An 18,418-nucleotide genomic window follows, 5' to 3' on the forward strand; every position below is an offset into this window, starting at 1 on the left:
AAGGGGGATTAAGTGCTATAATAAGAACATGCGTAGGGCAGAGTTCCAAAAGGGATGGATTTTGGAGTGAATGTGTCAGGAGAAGACTTCATGGAGTAGGCAATTGGGTTGGGTTCTGAAGGGGTACGACTCTGACAGGTCAGTAGGATTGGGTCAGTATCTTTGGGGCAAATGCAGAGGAGAATCAGGTTAGTCCACCACCCCTCCAGGCCCTGCAGCTCACGTGGGCAACAAGGAAGGACATGACGGCTATCTTGGGGGGGGCTCATAATCTGGTGGGAGTCACAGGGCAAAGATTCACTGAATACCGAATCTGCAAGAATACAGAATGATGCTTTGGCCCCACTCTGGGAGAACCATGGAAGCTGGCTCATGTCAGTGACTCCTGGCTGCCCGGCACAAAGCAGAATAAAAAACTGCTGGAGGGGTGGGAAGAGATCTTGGGATTTTAATTTTTTTCTGTGGTAACATCAGAGAGGGCAGTTTCCTTTTGGAATCTAGACTTCTGTGGAATGAAGAGATTTTCTTGTGAATGGGAAGTCATTTCGTGAAAGTGCCAGCACTCCATATTGCTGGCATTGCCTCATTTGGGACAGAGGTTCTGTGATGCCCACTCAGCTCCAATGAGCTACGCTGAGTGTTCTGTGAAGAAGGGAAAGACATAGTGAGTTCCTGCCCTAGTGGATGGTGTGGCCTTGGAGTTGAAGTAATTAATATCTTGACCTAATTCACTGACAAGTTTCTGAAGGATATAGTAAAGCTATACCCAAACAGATTCCAGATGGACACAGGAACACCTAAACATGAAGAGACAACAGGGAAAATACCCATGAAGAAAACAGGGAGGGACTGAGAGACCTGCTTGATGGAAAATACCATAAATGGGGGTCGAAGACAAACAAGTGAACACACACATCTGTTAGTAGTTGCAAAACAAAACAAAGTTCTAAATTTCAGCAAGAAAAAGGCAAATATCCCAAAAGAAATATGAACAAAAGGATAGGGACCAGTAATTCAAAACAAGAACTGTAAGAGATCAGTAATCATAATTAAAGAAATCCAAATTTAGGATACCAGTGATACCTCCCAGACTGACGAAATTTAAAAAAATGACAATTTCTCAGGTTGCTGAGAACTAATAAGAGAAACAGGCAGAAATAATAAGAGAAATTATATTTATTCCTGCTGTAGGAGTATAAATTCACACAACTGTTCTGAGAGGCCATAGCAGTGTCTTTGCATTTTGATATAGCAATTATAGGACAAAAAAACTATCCCAGAGAGATCATCACAGAAAAATGTAAAGGCATATATAACAAAAATTGAAGACAATCTAAGAGTCAGTCAAAAGAGGAATGGTTAAGGGCGCCTGGGTGGCTCAGTCGCTGGGCGTCTGCCTTCGGCTCAGGTCATGATCCCAGGGTCCTGGGATCGAGCCCCGCATCGGGCTCCCTGCTCCACGGGAAGCCTGCTTCTCCCTCTCCCACTCCCCCTGCTTGTGTTCCCTCTCTCGCTGTGTATCTCTCTGTCAAATAAATAAAAAAATCTTTAAAAAAAAAAAAAAAAAGAGGAATGGTTAAATAAAATGTGGTACTCATACTTTGAAAAAAGCTGTTTAAAAATGAAGTGAATCCCCACATGGGAAAAGTTAACCACAGAACACTAAGTGAAAAAACAAGTTCTAGGACAACATGTAAGGAGGGAACGCATTTTATAAACCAAAGAATCAGAAAAACCATAACTTGCGTGCAGTGTATATACACAGAGAAAAAACTGTGGAAACACAAACATCAAAATATTAACCCTGGTAATTTCTAAATAGTAGGATTAGGGGAAGTTTGAGTTTTAGTTTCTACATTGTTTGAAGTTTCACTATGAACATAAACTACTTCTGGTACTTTATAATAAGAGAATTATCTTTATGCTGATTTTCTACTTTAAAAAGTCTGAATGAGGACTTACTATTTTGTTTTCAAATACGCGGGATTAGTTTGGCATTATTTTATCATATCTTTTTATGTTGTCCCTACAAAACTTTCCCTTTACTTTAAGCATTGTTGTTCAACAGAAATTTAATGTGAGCCATACATGTAATTTTAAAAGTTCTAGCAGCCACATTAAAAAAAAAAGAAACAGGTGAAACTAATTTTAATGTTTTATTTAACCCAAGATTGCCAAAACATCATTTGAACATGTGACCAATATAAAAAAGATTGAGATATCTTACATTCTAATATTCTACTAAGTCTTCAAAATCCAGTCTATATTTTATACTAATAAGCACATCTCAATGCGAACACAATTTTTATCAGAAACTATTTGATCTGTATTTAAATTTCATAAAATTCACATTTGAAAAAGCAGAGTCACATATCCAGGTTGTTCTAAACACACAAGTTCTCTGGTAACTGAATCAAGTAGTTTTAAAATGTATATTTAAATTAGTTTTAAATTATATTTAAATTAGTTAAATTAGACAAAGTGAAAAATTCAGTTTCTTGGTCATACTAGCTACATTTTAAGTGCTCACGAGCTACATGTGACTAGTGGCTATTAAGTCTACTGAGGGCGCCTGGGTGGCTCAGTTGGTTAAGCGACTGCCTTCGGCTCAGGTCATGATCCTGGAGTCCCTGGATCGAGTCCCACATCGGGCTCCCTGCTCAGCAGGGAACCTGCTTCTCCCTCTGACCCTCCCCCCTCTCATGTGCTCTCTCTCTCTCGTACTCTCTGTCTCAAATAAATAAATAAAAAATCTTAAAAAAAAAAAAAGTCTATACTGATCTTTTAGCTTCTTGTTTATAACGGTCTACTTTTTATTTCTATTTAGTTTCTCATCACTTCAAACAAATCTGAGACTTTTAAACTTTTATCTGTTTCCTTGGTTATGTACATATTCCACTGGTTAATCTGATTTTGTGCAGTGCCACACTGATCACTGTAGCTTGACGAAGTGTTTACTATCTGGGAGGACCAGCCGACGGTCTCCCCACCCTCTCCATTTTTTCTTGGTAACTCTTTCTTGATCTTGTTATCCTGTAATTTCGAAAAATCTTATCACTGAAGTAACACAAACATGTAAATTTCATTTTTGTTAGTGAAATCTAGAAATGTAATTGATTTTTTCCCCTAGAAACACTGAATGCTTTTATCAGATTTTCTCTCCCTTCAAGACTGGAGGGATGCAACAGTTACTTCTTGGTGGAGATGAACCAAACTTCCCCTAATCCTACTATTTAGAAATTACCACATATCCAGAAACTAAAGGCTACAGTTTACAGCAGGCAGAAATGGGTCCATCAGGATATGGCTGAATCTTGATGCGAGGCCATCACTTAGGAAGGGATTTCTTTCATGGTCGAAAGGGGAGGGCACCTAATGGCTCACTATGGGAAATATAATTAATTATGTGCTTTTCATGCCACTTTCTGCCTTTACCAATAAGAGCTGCAAAAGATGTATGCCTCCGAACGACAAAGAGCTTTTTAATATTGCCCTTGTGTCTAGCAACTTTGCTGAATTCACCTGTCAATTCTAGTATTTTTCCTGCAGATTCTCTTTAATTCCTAGAAATACAATCATATTGTAAGTGTGATGATTTTCTTCTTTTCCAATTCTTATGTATTTTATTTTTCTTGTCTTACTGTATTGGCTAGAACCTTTGTCACAATGTTGAATGAAGTGACTGATAGAATCTTTTTTTTTTTCTTTTTAAGTAGGCTCCATGCCCCATGTGGGGCTTCAACGCACCATCTTGAGATCAAGAGTGGCATGCTCCACTGACTGAGCCAGGCAGGAGCCCCTGACAGAATCTTTGTCTTGTTCCCAAACTCAAAGGGAAAGTTTATAACATTTTACCATTAAGAATGTGGTTTGCTGTTGGCTTTATATATTGGTCCTTTATCAGATTTAAAGAAGCTTCTTTCTATTCCGAGTTTCCTAGGAATTTTTTAATGAATGATATCAAATTTCATCAAAGGCTTTTCCTCACTGATTAAGATGATCACGTTATTCTCTTATTATGCAATTAATGTTAATTACACAGATTGATTTTCTGGTGCTAAATCAATTTTGCAATTCCTGGAATGAACCCAACTGGGTCATGATATATTTGCCTTTTTACATTACTGGTGGATTTTTGCTTCTCCATTCATAAGTGAGACTGGCTTGTAAATTCCATTCTCATAATATTCTTGTCAGGTTGTGCTAAGTTCATAAAATGAACTGGGATGTATTTCTTTGTTTTTTGTTCTCTAGAAGATTTGGTTACTATTGATATTATCTTTCTTAAAAGATTATAAGCCGCCTGGGCCTAGAGTTATCTTTGTGGGAAAATTTCAAGTTATGTATTGTTTTTAAACAGATATAGGGCTATTCAATATTCACGTTCCTATTCTGTATCAGTTTCCATAAGTAGTATATATTCTTTGTTTTTCTAATTGTCCATTCCATCTGTTCCACTTCCAAAATTATTTGCAGAAAGTTGCTCATAAAATATTCTTATGGAGGAAAAAATTGTCTACAGGATTTGGAGTAATGCCTCCTTTTACATTTCTGATATTATTTATACCTTCTCTCTTTTTTCCTTGGTCAATCTTGCCAGGGTTTATCAATATTATTCTTATTCTTTTCAAAGATCCAACTTTGTGGTTCTTTTAATCCTCTCTACTGTACTTCCTGCCCTATATGATTAATTTTACTCATATATAATGCTTCCTTCTACTTTCTTTAGATTTAATTGGTAGTTCTTTTTTCTGAGTTACTGAGAAAGGTGTTCTTTTGTTTTTTTTTTTTTTCCCTTTTCCAATTTTGCTTTTATAAAACAGTGGATCCTCAACCTTAGCTGCATGTCACAATCACCTGGGGAGCTTTCAAATGCTTGAGTCCCATCCCCAGAGATTCTGATGTGACTGGTCTGGGATGTGGCGTGGGCATCAAAAGCTTTCCAAGTGATTCTACTGTGCAGTTACAGTTGAGAACCACAGATTTAAAGCCATACCCTCTAAGTACAACTTCAACTGTATCCTGTAAGTTTTTAATTTTTCTCGATCATTCAAACTGTTTTAAAATTTCTGCAGTGGGGGCGCCTGGTGGCTCTGTTGTTAAGCGTCTGCCTTCGGCTCAGGTCATGATCCCAGGGTCCTGGGATCGAGCCCCACATTGGGCTCCCTGCTCCTCGGGAAGCCTGCTTCTCCCTCTCCCACTCCCCCTGCTTGTGTTCCCTCTCTCACTGTGTCTCTGTCAAATAAATAAATAAATAAAATCTGAAAAAAAAAAAATTTCTGCAGTAATTGTATGTAAATTTTTTAAATGGGCTAATCCAATATATGGTTTTAGAAGTCAAGTAAATAGTTACTTTGGGGAAGAAGAGGGTTGTGATTGATGAAACACATGGGAGCTTCTGAAGTGCGTGTTCAATTTGTGATAACTCATTGAGCTTATTTTATAAGTGTTTCTGTAATTTTATAGTAAACTTTAATATAATTTTTTAAGAGAGAAATAGATCTCATACACGGAGTGGGAATTATAACGGCAATAGCCTTCTCAATATTAATACTAGAAGCTAGAAGAAACAGCATAATGCCTTCTCAATTCTAATGGAAAATGATTTCCAAACTAGAATTCTGTATGCAACCTTTTGATCAAATGGGAGGGTAAAAATTAAAACATTTTCAGACAAAGAAGGTTACAGAAAAGTTACCTCCCCTGCCCGTTTTCTCAAAAACCTTCCGGGAGAATGTGCCCACTTAAAAAGAGGAAATAAACAGGGAGATGAAGACACAAGATCTTATATTTAATATCTTATATTTCAATATAAGAGGATGGCAAGAGAAATTCCCAAGTTGACAGTCATGCAGCTGGCCTTAAAATTAGTGCACCTGGGAGCAGCAGGCTGGAGGGTTCTAGATGCAGAAATCCAAGGGAAACTAAAACCAGGAGAGCGCCTGCTTGTATTTGACCACAGACAGATTTTTCACTTCTGTCAGAGTACAGGGAAAATCGGGTAGCTTCTTAGAAAAACCAAACAATTAGAAAACCAAAATTAGGGTACGAAAGGAGTGATTACTCCATCCCAAAAATGGGGAAGTACAATCATTGTTCAACTCAGCTGTGAATGGGGGTTTTACAGTTAGAACAACATAAACAGGGAGCACTGATTTAGGCAAGCACTGTGATGTAACTCTATGACACGAGGGGGAAGGAAGGGGATTTTGTCTGCACTCTGGTGTGTGGGGAGCTGTGGATGAGGTTACATGAGATAATAAATCCTCATCTACAGTGGGACATCCAAAGAGAAACTGAACTGAAAAATCAAGAAATAGTGTAAGCACAGAGAAATGAAAAATAGCTAAAACAATTTAAACTCGGGGGAAGTGAAGGATGGGAAGGTGTGGGGCAGGATGCTGCTACTTTCTCTTATGAGCCCTGGAGTACGTGTCTTTTTCAATTATGTGTCTACAGTATTTTCATAAAAATAAAATTAAACTTAAAAAAGGTATAAAAAGAAAAGAATCCCAAGAGCCTACCAAGTCACTTTTAGCTTTAAAACTCTGGATAATCACCGGAATCATCCCTGAACAAAAGGAAGCATATCTGTAGCACAGATTAGTAATCATTATTAAGTACTGTTTCAACCCGAATTCTCCCCCATATGAAGGGCTAAATTATCTACATTTTAGTACAGAGTACATGAAAAGCTGGAGTGTACAAAGCAAATGTTTTCATTTATCAGGTTAGGCTGAATTTACATTATTGCAACTGATGTGTAACTTTTCAGAAAGGTCTATGAAGTTAGTTTGATCTCTTGTACCAACACAGGATTACTCAATTATCTTCTATGCGTTGATAATTAATGGGATTAAGTACCCGAATCAAAAGGGAAGGTATGGTTTGTAGAAGTGAAATTACCTGAAGAAAGTCACGAAGAACTGTACCAGGTCCATAAAATTGCTGTGCTGGGAGAAGGCGATCTGTGAGGGAGAAACAGGGAGCGTGAGGAGGGAGGCTACACAGGAGCACCGGCAAACTCGGCCTTCTCAGTTCAAGAGACACACTTGAAATGTTCAAGGAGAGATTAATGAAATTATTTTTCTTGAGGGAAAGTGGCTCATCCCTTTAGTTTCTTTCCTGGCTTAACCGCCAACCCAAAAGTAATATCCTGAGGCTTCAACATGAACTCCTAGAGCGCCCACCTCTCTGCTCTTGACATCAGATCTAAGTTCTTTTAGTGTGACCTTGAAGACTTCCCAGATTCCCAATGTGAAAACCCCAATGCCAGGCAAGCCAGGTCGCTCGCTACGTCCTTGGGCCTTCCTCTGGACAAAATGCTCTCCCTGTTTGCTTCAAGCTGGAGTTCCTGGATCTGCCTTGAGGCAGGGAGTCTCATCTGTGCCCTTCATCCCTTTGATACTTACATGCTCAGTGAATACTCACTTCAGGATAGTATCCTTTTTTTTTTTAACTGTATCTCAAATTTTACTACATTGAGTATCATCTGATAGTCAATATAACACCAGTTGGAACCTAAATAATTTTATCACACAATTAATAGTTTTTATGCCAAGAATATAAAAAATCCCTTATGTAGTTCATCTAAGACACCACTGACTGAAACAGGCATTATTTGATATACTATCAAGAAAAAACACTGCCAATTATACTGACAAAATATGTTAAAAATCATTGACCGTAAGATGCATCGTGATTTCAGAGATATCAGAACATGAAAAAAATGAGCATGTCAGGATTTATTACTAAGTGTGATAACTGTGATGTTATTATTATCTATAATACTCATAGTATTAGCCAGATGTTACGGCATATTCCTTGCCTTTTTAAAGGGAACATAGCCCTCCTTGGGGAGACAATGGTACCGTAACTAAAACAATTATTGAGTAAGGCAATGGTTGCTCCATACAATAATTATGACAAAAATCAGAGAAGTAAATGATTAGCTGCTTCTTTTTCTAATCTCACCCAACTCCCTATCTTTGTCAGGCAGCAGCTCCCATCCTATGGTAATGCAAGAGAAGTGCGAGACCCAGGCCCCCGCACTGGGACAATTCAATGCTTTGTGTTCTTTTTATGGCCAGACTCAAAGAGGCAGAAGAGGTTTCCAGTGTTTGCCTTTTTTGATGGTCTTATTTTCCTTCTGATGTTCCACAAATAAAGTCCCAATACTACCTATTCAGGCCTTAGGACATTATGGGGCATAGAATTTGCCGTTCTTGTGTCTCTCTGTGCCCATTTAGAATCAGAAATACAAAGAAACATAGACTTTATGCCATAGGTAAGGAGAAACCCACATTCTTTGCTTTTCCTTAATTTTTTAGAGTAACTAGTCACAAATAAGAAGACTCCTTGAGAATACTACGGCCACCGTCCTTGCGTAAAGCTTTTTAATAAGACTGGAGAAGGACAATTATTTAAAGAAGGTTATTCGATCTTGAGGAATGACGATTCCAGGTTACAACACATAAAGAATGAGAAGGAAACAGATTCTAGTCCATCCAATTCTGTTTGTAGATTTTAATCTTTTCAAGCATTAGTATGTCCTCAGTGTTTAGACTTAAACAGATCCTGAGATGCTTTTACTCACTTTCAGGTGCCACAAAGTATGGATGTTAATTAATTGTACCCTCCGAGACTACCAGGGGTCTGTGTGCGCTGTGCCACGTAACACTCCCGCAGTGCTGGGATCACAACCATTAGCCTGACTTCTTGCTGACACAGGGCCACACCACGTTCATGTCTAATTCAAAACCACAACGAACCAACAGAAACTGGCTGCCAGGGTGGCTGCTACCCAAGACTCACATTACTCTAAAAGGGGATTTCTTTTGTTAAATGTTATTCATCCAAGTCTCCACGGTTACAAGGTTTTGTAGGGAAGCAAAAGTCCTAACAGAAAAATGTTTATGAATAGACTGACCACTTAGAAACGTCTAGTCTTGTTCAACACCTCACCCACCATGTCAGTTGATTAATCTTTGATTGACAGGCTGATGAGCTTATTGTCCAAACTGTGAACTTCTTTTTTCTTTTTTTTTTTTAAGATTTTATTTATTCATTTGACAAAGAGAGCACAAGCAAGGGGAGTGGCAGGCAGAGGGAGAGGGAGAAGCGGGCTCCCCCCTCCCCCGCCCAGCAGGGAGCCCGATGTGAGATGCGGGACTCGATCCCAGGACCCTGCGATCATGACCTGAGCCGAAGGCAGACGCTTAACTGACTGAGCCACCCAGGCGCCCCTGAATTTCATTTTTCAAGACAATATTTTGATCAGCCCTTTCTTTCATGATTTATTATAAAATAAACATTAAAACAGACATTGAAGTGTTTATGGCTTTTCTGACACTGAAGATAATGGGGACTTCCTATAGTAAGCTATACTTATTGCAAAGAAGAAAATGTCATTACAGATAGTAGGTATCACTCCCCACACTCCAGCAAACCTAGAATTTATGTCCCCTTACATAACCTGCTTCTGCCTTACTTTCAGTAATAAGTTTGATTAAAGTGTGCTTGCCCAGAAACAGGGAAAGGGTGGGGCACGATATATTTTTTTCTAGCAAGGCTTTGACAGGCTACTTGACTTTATGCCATTGAATAATTTCGATTTTAAAAAAGATAAATTTAAAAAGATATGGGTTGGGGGACGCCTGGGTGGCTCAGTCGGTTAAGCATCTGCCTTCAGCTCAGATCATGATCCCAGGGTCCTGGGATCGAGTCCCGCATCGGGCTCCCTGCTCCGCGGGGAGCCTGCTTCTCCCTCTGCCTCTGCCTCTCTATCTCTCATGAATAAATAAATAAAATCTTTAAAAAAAAAAAAAAAAGATATGGGTTGCATTGAGTTGATCTTGTATTTAACTTACTGTTCCCCGTTTGTTTGTTTTTTACAGTGTCCTATACTTACTCCTACAAAGTATGTGCAAAATTTCACCACACTGAAAAACAGATTCTGTAGAACACAAGTGGCCATGATCCATGCCTCATTTACAGTATTAAGCCCACCAGGTCCATTATATTTTATTTTTATTTTTACACTACATTAAAAACTAATGATGCACTATATGCTGGCTAGCTGAACATAATAAAGAAAATATGTGAAATCTTTGTATATTCACTATACATCAATAAAATGGAAAAAAAAAAGAAAAAGAAAAAAACCCAATGCTAATACTTCACATACCAAAAAATAACAGTAATAATAATTCAAATCAACCACGGTGTGGGGGAGCCCAAAATGGAATAAAAATAACAAGAAATGAATTTAACTCTTTTAGTAATAAACAACAAAACCAGCCACACCAGAGGAGTGGGGAAGAAAAAAGCTGGTCTAACTTTGGAAAGCATGATTTTGATGATACATGGTAGAATGAAGATAAAAAATGAATATGCACCCACATTTTAGTTAGTGAATTTGTTCCTCGGAAGATTATGGGTTAGCAATTCTAAAACTACTTAAGGTGTGGGGCACCTGGCTGGCGCAGCCGTAAGAGCATGGGACTCTTGGCTCTGAGGTCATGAGTTTTAGCCCCACACTGGGTGTAGAGTTTACTTAAAAATAAATAAGTAAAGGGGCGCCTGGGTGGCTCAGTTGGTTAAGCGACTGCCTTCGGCTCAGGTCATGATCCTGGAGTCCCGGGATCGAGTCCCGCATCGGGCTCCCTGCTCGGCAGGGAGTCTGCTTCTCCCTCTGACCCTCCTCCCTCTCATGCTGTCTGTCTCTCATTCTCTCTGTCTCAAATAAATAAAATCTTTAAAAAATAAATAAATAAATAAATAAATAAGTAAAAACTACTTCTAAAAAATGAAAAAAATTACTAATACTTCTATTACAAAAGAGTACAATGCACATAGCATTACAGAATAATCTAAAAGCAGGGATGAAAAAGAGGAAGGAAAATAAAAATGAACCTTAGGAAGCTTCTGAGAAACTTATTAATATTTTAATATTTCATTGAAATCCTTTTTAGATTTTTTCAAAAATGTAATCATATAGATTTACATCTTCTTTTATTCAGAAAAAAATCATGAATATAATTTTATATCAAGACATACCTATGTCACAAATAACTCAATCTAACTTTGAATATTTAACTTACTCTGGTATTTTTTTTCTTCTATTATAATCATTGTTGCATTAAACATACCTTGAGCCATAAATAAATAAATAAATAAATAAATAAATAAATAAATAAATAAATAAAGTGTGCTTGCCCAGAGACCTTCTTGGTGTGTTAAATAAATCTGACAAACTAAACTCAGAAGCCCAGCCAGCCCCAGGACTTAGGGTAGGATATGGTGGACCTGCATTTCCCAAGCACTAATTCTGTGCTTCAGCCAAACACGTGTTTTCAGGTTGCTCTAACTGCACTTGGTCCTTCCATCACCAGAGCGCCCTGCCCACCCATCTGCAGTGGAGCCCCCCTGCCCCTCGCTGCCCAGCCCAAACACTCCCTTCCTCATTCAGTCGCTGGGAACTGGCTCTCTCTTCTCTACACTCTCAGTGCCTGACCCACTTCCCTCTCAGGGCATGGGACAGTCATATTCCACTTTATTCTGTGGCTGTCTATGCAGTGATGTCCTAGAAAAAAAAAGATTTCTGTACTCTTCTGACTTTCTAATTGTTGCAGGAAAAAGAATGGAAAGGCAATTCCCTACCCCTCCCCCCGCCGTCCGAGGCAGATACACCTACCTCCAGAGAGCAAATAACACCATCTTATTCCAAGAACTAGGCCATGATTCTCAAACTCTAGAGAGCTTGCAACAAAGTGCAAATCCTGGTTCTATTCCTACTCCTCAAACTTTAAACTCCCCAGGTGATTCTGATGCCAATGTCTAAAGACTGTACTTTAGGAAACTGTGAAACAAGGAATTAAGGACAAAATCTACCCTGCTCCTTCCCCAGAACAATTCCTTTAGTGTTTCAGGCACTGCACTGAAAAAAAGTTGTCATTTTTACTTGGAAGGTTTGGCTCCGAAAGAAATTAAACTGGATCTTCTCCAGGGGTAGGGGTGTCATGGGGATGGTGTACGGGAAGGATGAGGGTAGAGAAAGAGAGGGTAGTGCTTTGAAAAACAGAGAGGCGTGGCCCAAACCTTGAAACCAGGAAATGGAGGGAATGGAGAAGATGTTCTAGAGTTTTGAAAGTGCCGAGGAATATGGGAGGACTGCATGGTAGGCCTGGGGAGGCTCTCCGGCCTCATTGATTATTCTGTGCCCACATGGCCAAGCTTGTCACACATGAGAATGAGGACAGCTGCCTTCAAACAAACCTGATGGCTGTAAGTCAGGGTACCCGGAGCAGCACTGACTAGTGAATGCAAATCAGAGGCCCTCCCTAGATCTCTGGGCTCCAGTAAGCCCTGAGGTTTCTATACTTCCTGAGAGAAGGGGATGGGGCTCTCTGGGAATGAGTTTCTTATCATCTATGGTAGGGAGGGTGCTCTAAAACAAACAAAAAAAGTGACACATTTCTTATATTCAACTACCACAGAACAAATTCTTTTTCTAACATCTGTATTTCTAACACTGCATTTCTAACATTTCTAACATTTGTGTAATCCACAAAATAGGTATTCGGAAACAAGTGAACAAATGGATAAATGATACTGAACTGATAGGGAACGACTACTGTTTAATACAGAAGGTTTGAAAAGAGAGAGAGGGACCTCTAGTTTGCATTTAGCTTCTCCACCAAGAATAATCTTCACTGTTATGAACACACAAGACAGGCAGAGGATGGGAAAGGACAGCTGGCCCCCCTGAGAAGTAGAGATGGCCAGCTCGTGGCAGCACCTGTCAGGCTCTGAGAAAACCCAAGGTCTGTGTGTACCTGGCAGAATCCTTGTCGGGGGCTCCCATGGCTCCTGAGGCCAACAGCTTCACCAGGGCTCAACTCTGCCCGGTCTGGGAGCCAGTCAAGACCAGGGCCCCTCTGCTCTTCGACTCTCCCCAAGAGAAGATGCTCTGCAGACGCTGAAGATCTCACTTCAGGACCTGAGAGGGCCAAAGTGGCCTTGGCTGCCATCTGGGCTCCTGGCTTCACCATGCCAACCTTGCCGCATAGTTCTGGAACTGCAAGGCTGGAAGCCAGGAAAGAACAGATCCTCCCATAAGAACTCAGGCCTGTCTACAGACAGCTTCCCACTCAGGCCTCAGCTGTGTCAAAGACAGAAGACTCTATGACCATCCTAACCTGGGCCTACTGCCACTGCCTCCTTGAGTTTTGCTGTGACACAAAAAACCTTTCTTGTAGGAAATTTTGCCATTTGCAACCACATGGATGGATCTAGAAGGTATGATGCCAAGTGAAATAAGTCAGTCAGAGAAAGACAAATACCATATGATTTCACTTATTGTGGAATTTAAAAAACAAAACAAAGAAAAAAAAGAGACAAACCAAAAAACAGATTCTTAACATAGAGAACTGATGGTTACCAGAGGGGAGGGGGGCGGGGGGGATGGAGGATAGAGGTGACGGGGATTAGGGAGTGTACCGGTTGTGATGAGCACAGGGTGATGTATGGAATTGCTGAATCACAATATTGTACACCTGAAACTAATATTAATGCTGTATGTTAACTATATTGGAATTTTTCAAAAAAGAATAAAGAATAAAGGAACACTAAAACAAACAAGAAACAAACCAAAATAATTTTCTTTAAAACAAAACAAAAACAAACCAAAGTTCTATATGGAACTCTGCTGAGACCACGGGCCCTGTACTTGATCCCGGTGCCCATCAACTGGCCTCACACACTACCCACCTAATGCTGGTTTGTGCTGGCACAGAAACTGTATACCCAGGCTCTGGTCAGAGTTAATTCCACTGAACCACTCTCATTCCTGACGTGCAAGCTAACACTCACCATCTGTGCACGCCTAACCTCCCAGCTCAATACTGCTCTGTACTCACTTCCCTACATATCCTTCCAGCCATTACTTCCACCACTCTCTAGAACTCCTATTCCACCTTATCATGATCATTAATAATTTAAAAATCATTAAGAACTACATATACTTGGTTGAGGGGCGCCTGGGTGGCTCAGTTGGTTAAGCAACTGCCTTCGGCTCAGGTCATGATCCTGGAGTCCTGGGATCGAGTCCCGCATCGGGCTCCCTGCTCAGCGAGGAGCCTGCTTCTCCCTCTGACCCTCCCCCCCTCATGTACTCTCTCTCATTCTCACTCTCTCAAATAAATAAATAAATCTTTAAAAAAAAAAAGAACTACATATACTTGGTTGAAATACCTACAAGGGCCAAATAGCTAATCATGCAAAGCAATGGTTCCTGCTCCCTACGTCTTCTCCTTAAGGTTTCTCTCTTTGGCCCCCACCTTTATTTAGGTTTCTTTTCAGTTCTTTGAGGGTTACCTTTTAATCACTAATAAGTTTTTTAAAAAATTTGCTATTTCTTGACTTAACCATTTTAGGCATCACTTACTGACTTCCTACTATAATGGAAGGTGACTGAGGCCACCATCCCCACTTGCCCTTTCCAGTCTAGTTACATCATCGTTTTTAGTTCCTCTGTCGGTTTTGGTGTCATTTTTCTGAGGGTGATGGTGCTGGAAGGATGCTAACAGAGACGGGAATGCACAGAACACCCTTGGACACAGGGAAAGGATGTGCCTGTTACCCATAGGCAGCTGTAGGCGCAGGAGGTAATGCAGTGTGGCCCGCTGCAAGGCAGCGTCCCAGTCCTCACAGCCCGTGGGGAGGAGCCCTCAGGCCTCTAATGCACCCCTGCTTGGAGGTGAAGTCAGTGGCTCCCAGGGAAGCTCCCTTCGCCATTTCACCAGGGGAGGCGTGTTAGACAGGGTTTTGTCCCTGACTCCTGACTGTTCTAGAGACTGCCCAACAGCAGTCAATAACTGGTAAAACCTTAGTAAAATGCTGTGCACTTCCTGCAAAGTAAAAAGAGAAGGTCAGTTCCAAGATACATCCCAGCTGGCCTAGATGTGCTAAGGTCTCAGCTAGCTTAGGCTATAGGCCCAGCTGAGGCTACCTTCAGGAGGTTAAATAATAAGGTGGACCTTTATTATCTTTTTTCTATCACCTGTATTATCTTTTTTTCCAATTTTTTATTACAGAATTTAAAACTTCTTAAAAAGTAGAGAGAATATTATGAACCCAATGTGCTCATCACCCACGTGTAGTAATTACCAGCTCAAGGCCAGTCTTGTTTCATGCATACGCTACCCACTTTCCCCAAAATCGTATTATTTTGAAGCAAATCCCAGGTCTCCTATCATTTCATTCTTAAATATTTCAGTATATATAGTACCTCTTAACTACCCTCTTTGTAAAATTAGGATGTTTGTGTCCTCATCCCTTTCTTTTCTTCTACCTCTCAACTCTTCTGACAACATGCTAGAACAATTCAATCCCCTAACACCAGACTGTGCAGACTGGGATGACAAATTCTTGGTCTCCAACCCCAGCTAGCACCTTAGCCCTGGTCGGCAATCATTCTGATAATATCAGAAAAAGCTGTCAGTACCTTTTAGAAAAGGTGCAAAAGTTGCAACAAAAAAAGAACAAAGTTCTGATACCAACCCAAAAGCTCCCGTACCTACAACTACACATCCGTCTAGTACACATCTGTGACATGTCTACCACTGATCAACACTATGCTGTGACACTGAGGACACAGAAATGTAAGACATTGTCCTTGCCCTTAAGGAAAATCTCTGTAGAGTGAAAAGCCAGATGAGCCTAGAGCTGTGGAGGCACAGATGAGGAAAGAAAGTTGCTATGGGATACACCTGAGGGTCACCTGATGGACCCCTCCCCTGGGTTTCTTTTTTTTTTTTTTTCCTAGATTTTTAAAGATTTTATTTATTTATTTGACAGAGAGAAACACACCGAGAGAGGGAACACAAGCAGGGGGAGTGGGAGAGGGAGAAGCAGGCTTCCCGCGGAGCAGGGAGCCCGATGCGGGGCTCGATCCCAGGACCCTGGGATCATGACCTGAGCCGAAGGCAGACGCTTAACGACTGAGCCACCCAGGCGCCCCATCTCCCCTGGGTTTCTAAACAAGAATTCCACCTGGACTCCCCAGCTCAGGTCCAGCTCCTTCCAATCCACCCTCCCAACTGCTGCCAGAGGGGTCTTTTCTGAAAACACCGATCTTCGGTCGCTTCTTGGCTTACAACATTTCAACGACTCCCAGTGGTTTTCAGGCTATAGTTCTAAGCCCTCAGCCGAAACCTCCAGTCTCTTCCCGACAGCTTTCGCTTAGTTCTCCAGCACCTTGCTCATAGCACTGCCCCTTCACGTCTGTGAAACTCCCGGTAGTTCTTGAAGGTGATTGGGTATGCCCTTTCCCCACCCCAAATACCCCTACTCCCCCACCTCATGCTCCTGAGACTCAGCTCTGGTACTGCCCATCCTCAGACTCAGGCAGCACGGGACACTCCCCTCTCCTCCCAGGGCTCCCAGGAGCACGGGGGCACAGCCTGCCACCCAGCATCGCACAGCTCCTCCTGTCCATTCAAGGCTGCTGCTTTGGGCCACAAAGTCGGCTGAGTGAGCAGATGTTAAAGGAAGATGTTAAAGGAAGCCTCCTGGGAGAGAGATCTGCTAGAGATGGAGATTTACTTCCCAGCCATAGGTGGTATTCACCGATGGTGTGGATGAGACTGTCCAGGGAGAAAGGGTCCAGAGGAAATTCAAGGGAGCAATGATACTGAAGAACTAAGAAGAAACAGCCAAAGCCATGGGTGAAAAGGGGAAGAGAAGAGGCTTTCAAGAAGAAGGAGTAATAAATAATGATCCTAATGAAAACCACAAGGTAGTACAAGAACCTTAAATGCCACTTTGAAATAAAGAAAGAAAGATTTATACTTTGAGTAGTTCAGTTCTAAATGTATTTCATAGCTTTATAATTCTTTAAAATTCTTACGGCACAGATACCTAACACCAGGAGGTATGTACATACATCATCACCATTATTATACAAGAAATATAAACATTAAAAGTGTACCTGACATTATTCGTAATAGCCAAAGAGTGAAAACAACCCAAGTATCCATCAACAGATGAATGGATAAACAAAATGTGGCATATCCAGACAATAAAATATCATTCGATCCTTAAGAGGAGTTAAGAACTCAAACATACTAAATATGGATGAATCTTGAAAACATTACGCTAAGTGAAAGAAGCCAGTCACAAAGGACCATATGTTATGTAATACAATTAATATGAAATGCCAAAATAAGCAAATCTATAGTGATAGAAAGTAAACTGGTGGTTGCCAGGGTCTAGGGAGAAGAAGGAACGGGCAGTGACTGCTAATGAGTACAGGATTTCTTTTTGGGGTGATAAAAATATTCTAAAATTGATTGTGGTCACGGCTATACGACTCTGTGAATATACTAAAAACTACTAAATTGTGTGCTTTAAATGGGTGAATTGTATGGTATGTGAATTATATCTCAATAACACGGCTACCAAAACAAGTATATGAGTCAATAAAAGTTTCATACGTCCTTTGCTTAGGACAGCAATCCTGTTAGCACCCATAAACATAACTCTAAAGTCTAAATGAATGCTCAGTTCTCAATACAAATTCTGTGTTGCCTTTGCTTGTGAACACTAGCCTCTTACATAAACCAGCAGATGAAACACCCAGCGTGGAGAGGGCTTTAATATTAGTTCCACATCACAATAACAACCTCTGTTGCAGAGCCAGTAACAAGCCAAAACCCCAGCTTCACCTCCCACCTCCCCACCTCACACAAAACGTCTGCCTGTCCATTCTCTATCTTGAATACCTACCCTCCCAAACCATGGGCATGGCTATGCCAGCTGAGTCCTTGCTTACTGGCAAGGACACTCAGGATCGCTTTCAGAAAGCAAAGGCTGGGTGCCTGGGTGGCTCAGTTGGTTAAGCGACTGCCTTCGGCTCAGGTCATGATCCTGGAGTCCCTGGATCGAGTCCCACATTGGGCTCCCTGCTCGGCGGGGAGTCTGCTTTGCCCTCTGACCCTATACCCTCTCATGTGTTCCCTTTCATTCTCTCTCTCTCAAATAAATAAATAAAATCTTTAAAAAAAAAAAAAAAAGCAAAGCTGAGGGAGGGGCACTCACCCACAGGAGCAACTCCCCAGAAAACAGACACAACCGGCCCCAACACACCCATCACCCTCCCGCACACAAGGCCTTTCTCAATCTGGGTGGTTTTTTTTTTTTTATTTTAAACTGCATCTACAAAGATTTTTATAGTTGGGTTTCAAATTCCCTCAGCAGTTATAGGTTTTGATCTGTTCCTAATTATGGAAAAGAATCCTGGGATTGGTTCAGAGTGAAGGAACTTGAGTTTAACGTTACCATTTTTAAAGCACCAAGGTTTACGTGAATTCTGAGTAGAGAACTAGATTTCCTCAGTTATTTTGCTTTAAAAAATGAG

The 18,418-nt window shown here is 40.8% G+C and overlaps 1 protein-coding gene across 1 annotated transcript in view; it reads right to left on the reverse strand.

The window, feature by feature from the left end:
• Positions 1-18,418, reverse strand: part of ATRN (attractin) — a 164,307-nt gene that overhangs the window by 22,368 nt on the left and 123,521 nt on the right. The window contains exon 25 of the mRNA XM_021689144.1: positions 6,907-6,968. Within this exon, the coding sequence (XP_021544819.1) occupies positions 6,907-6,968 (62 nt within the window). The remainder of the gene's footprint in view (positions 1-6,906; positions 6,969-18,418) is intronic.

Source organism: Neomonachus schauinslandi, chromosome 10 (genome assembly GCF_002201575.2).
Source record: "Neomonachus schauinslandi chromosome 10, ASM220157v2, whole genome shotgun sequence".
Lineage (NCBI taxonomy): Eukaryota > Metazoa > Chordata > Mammalia > Carnivora > Phocidae > Neomonachus > Neomonachus schauinslandi.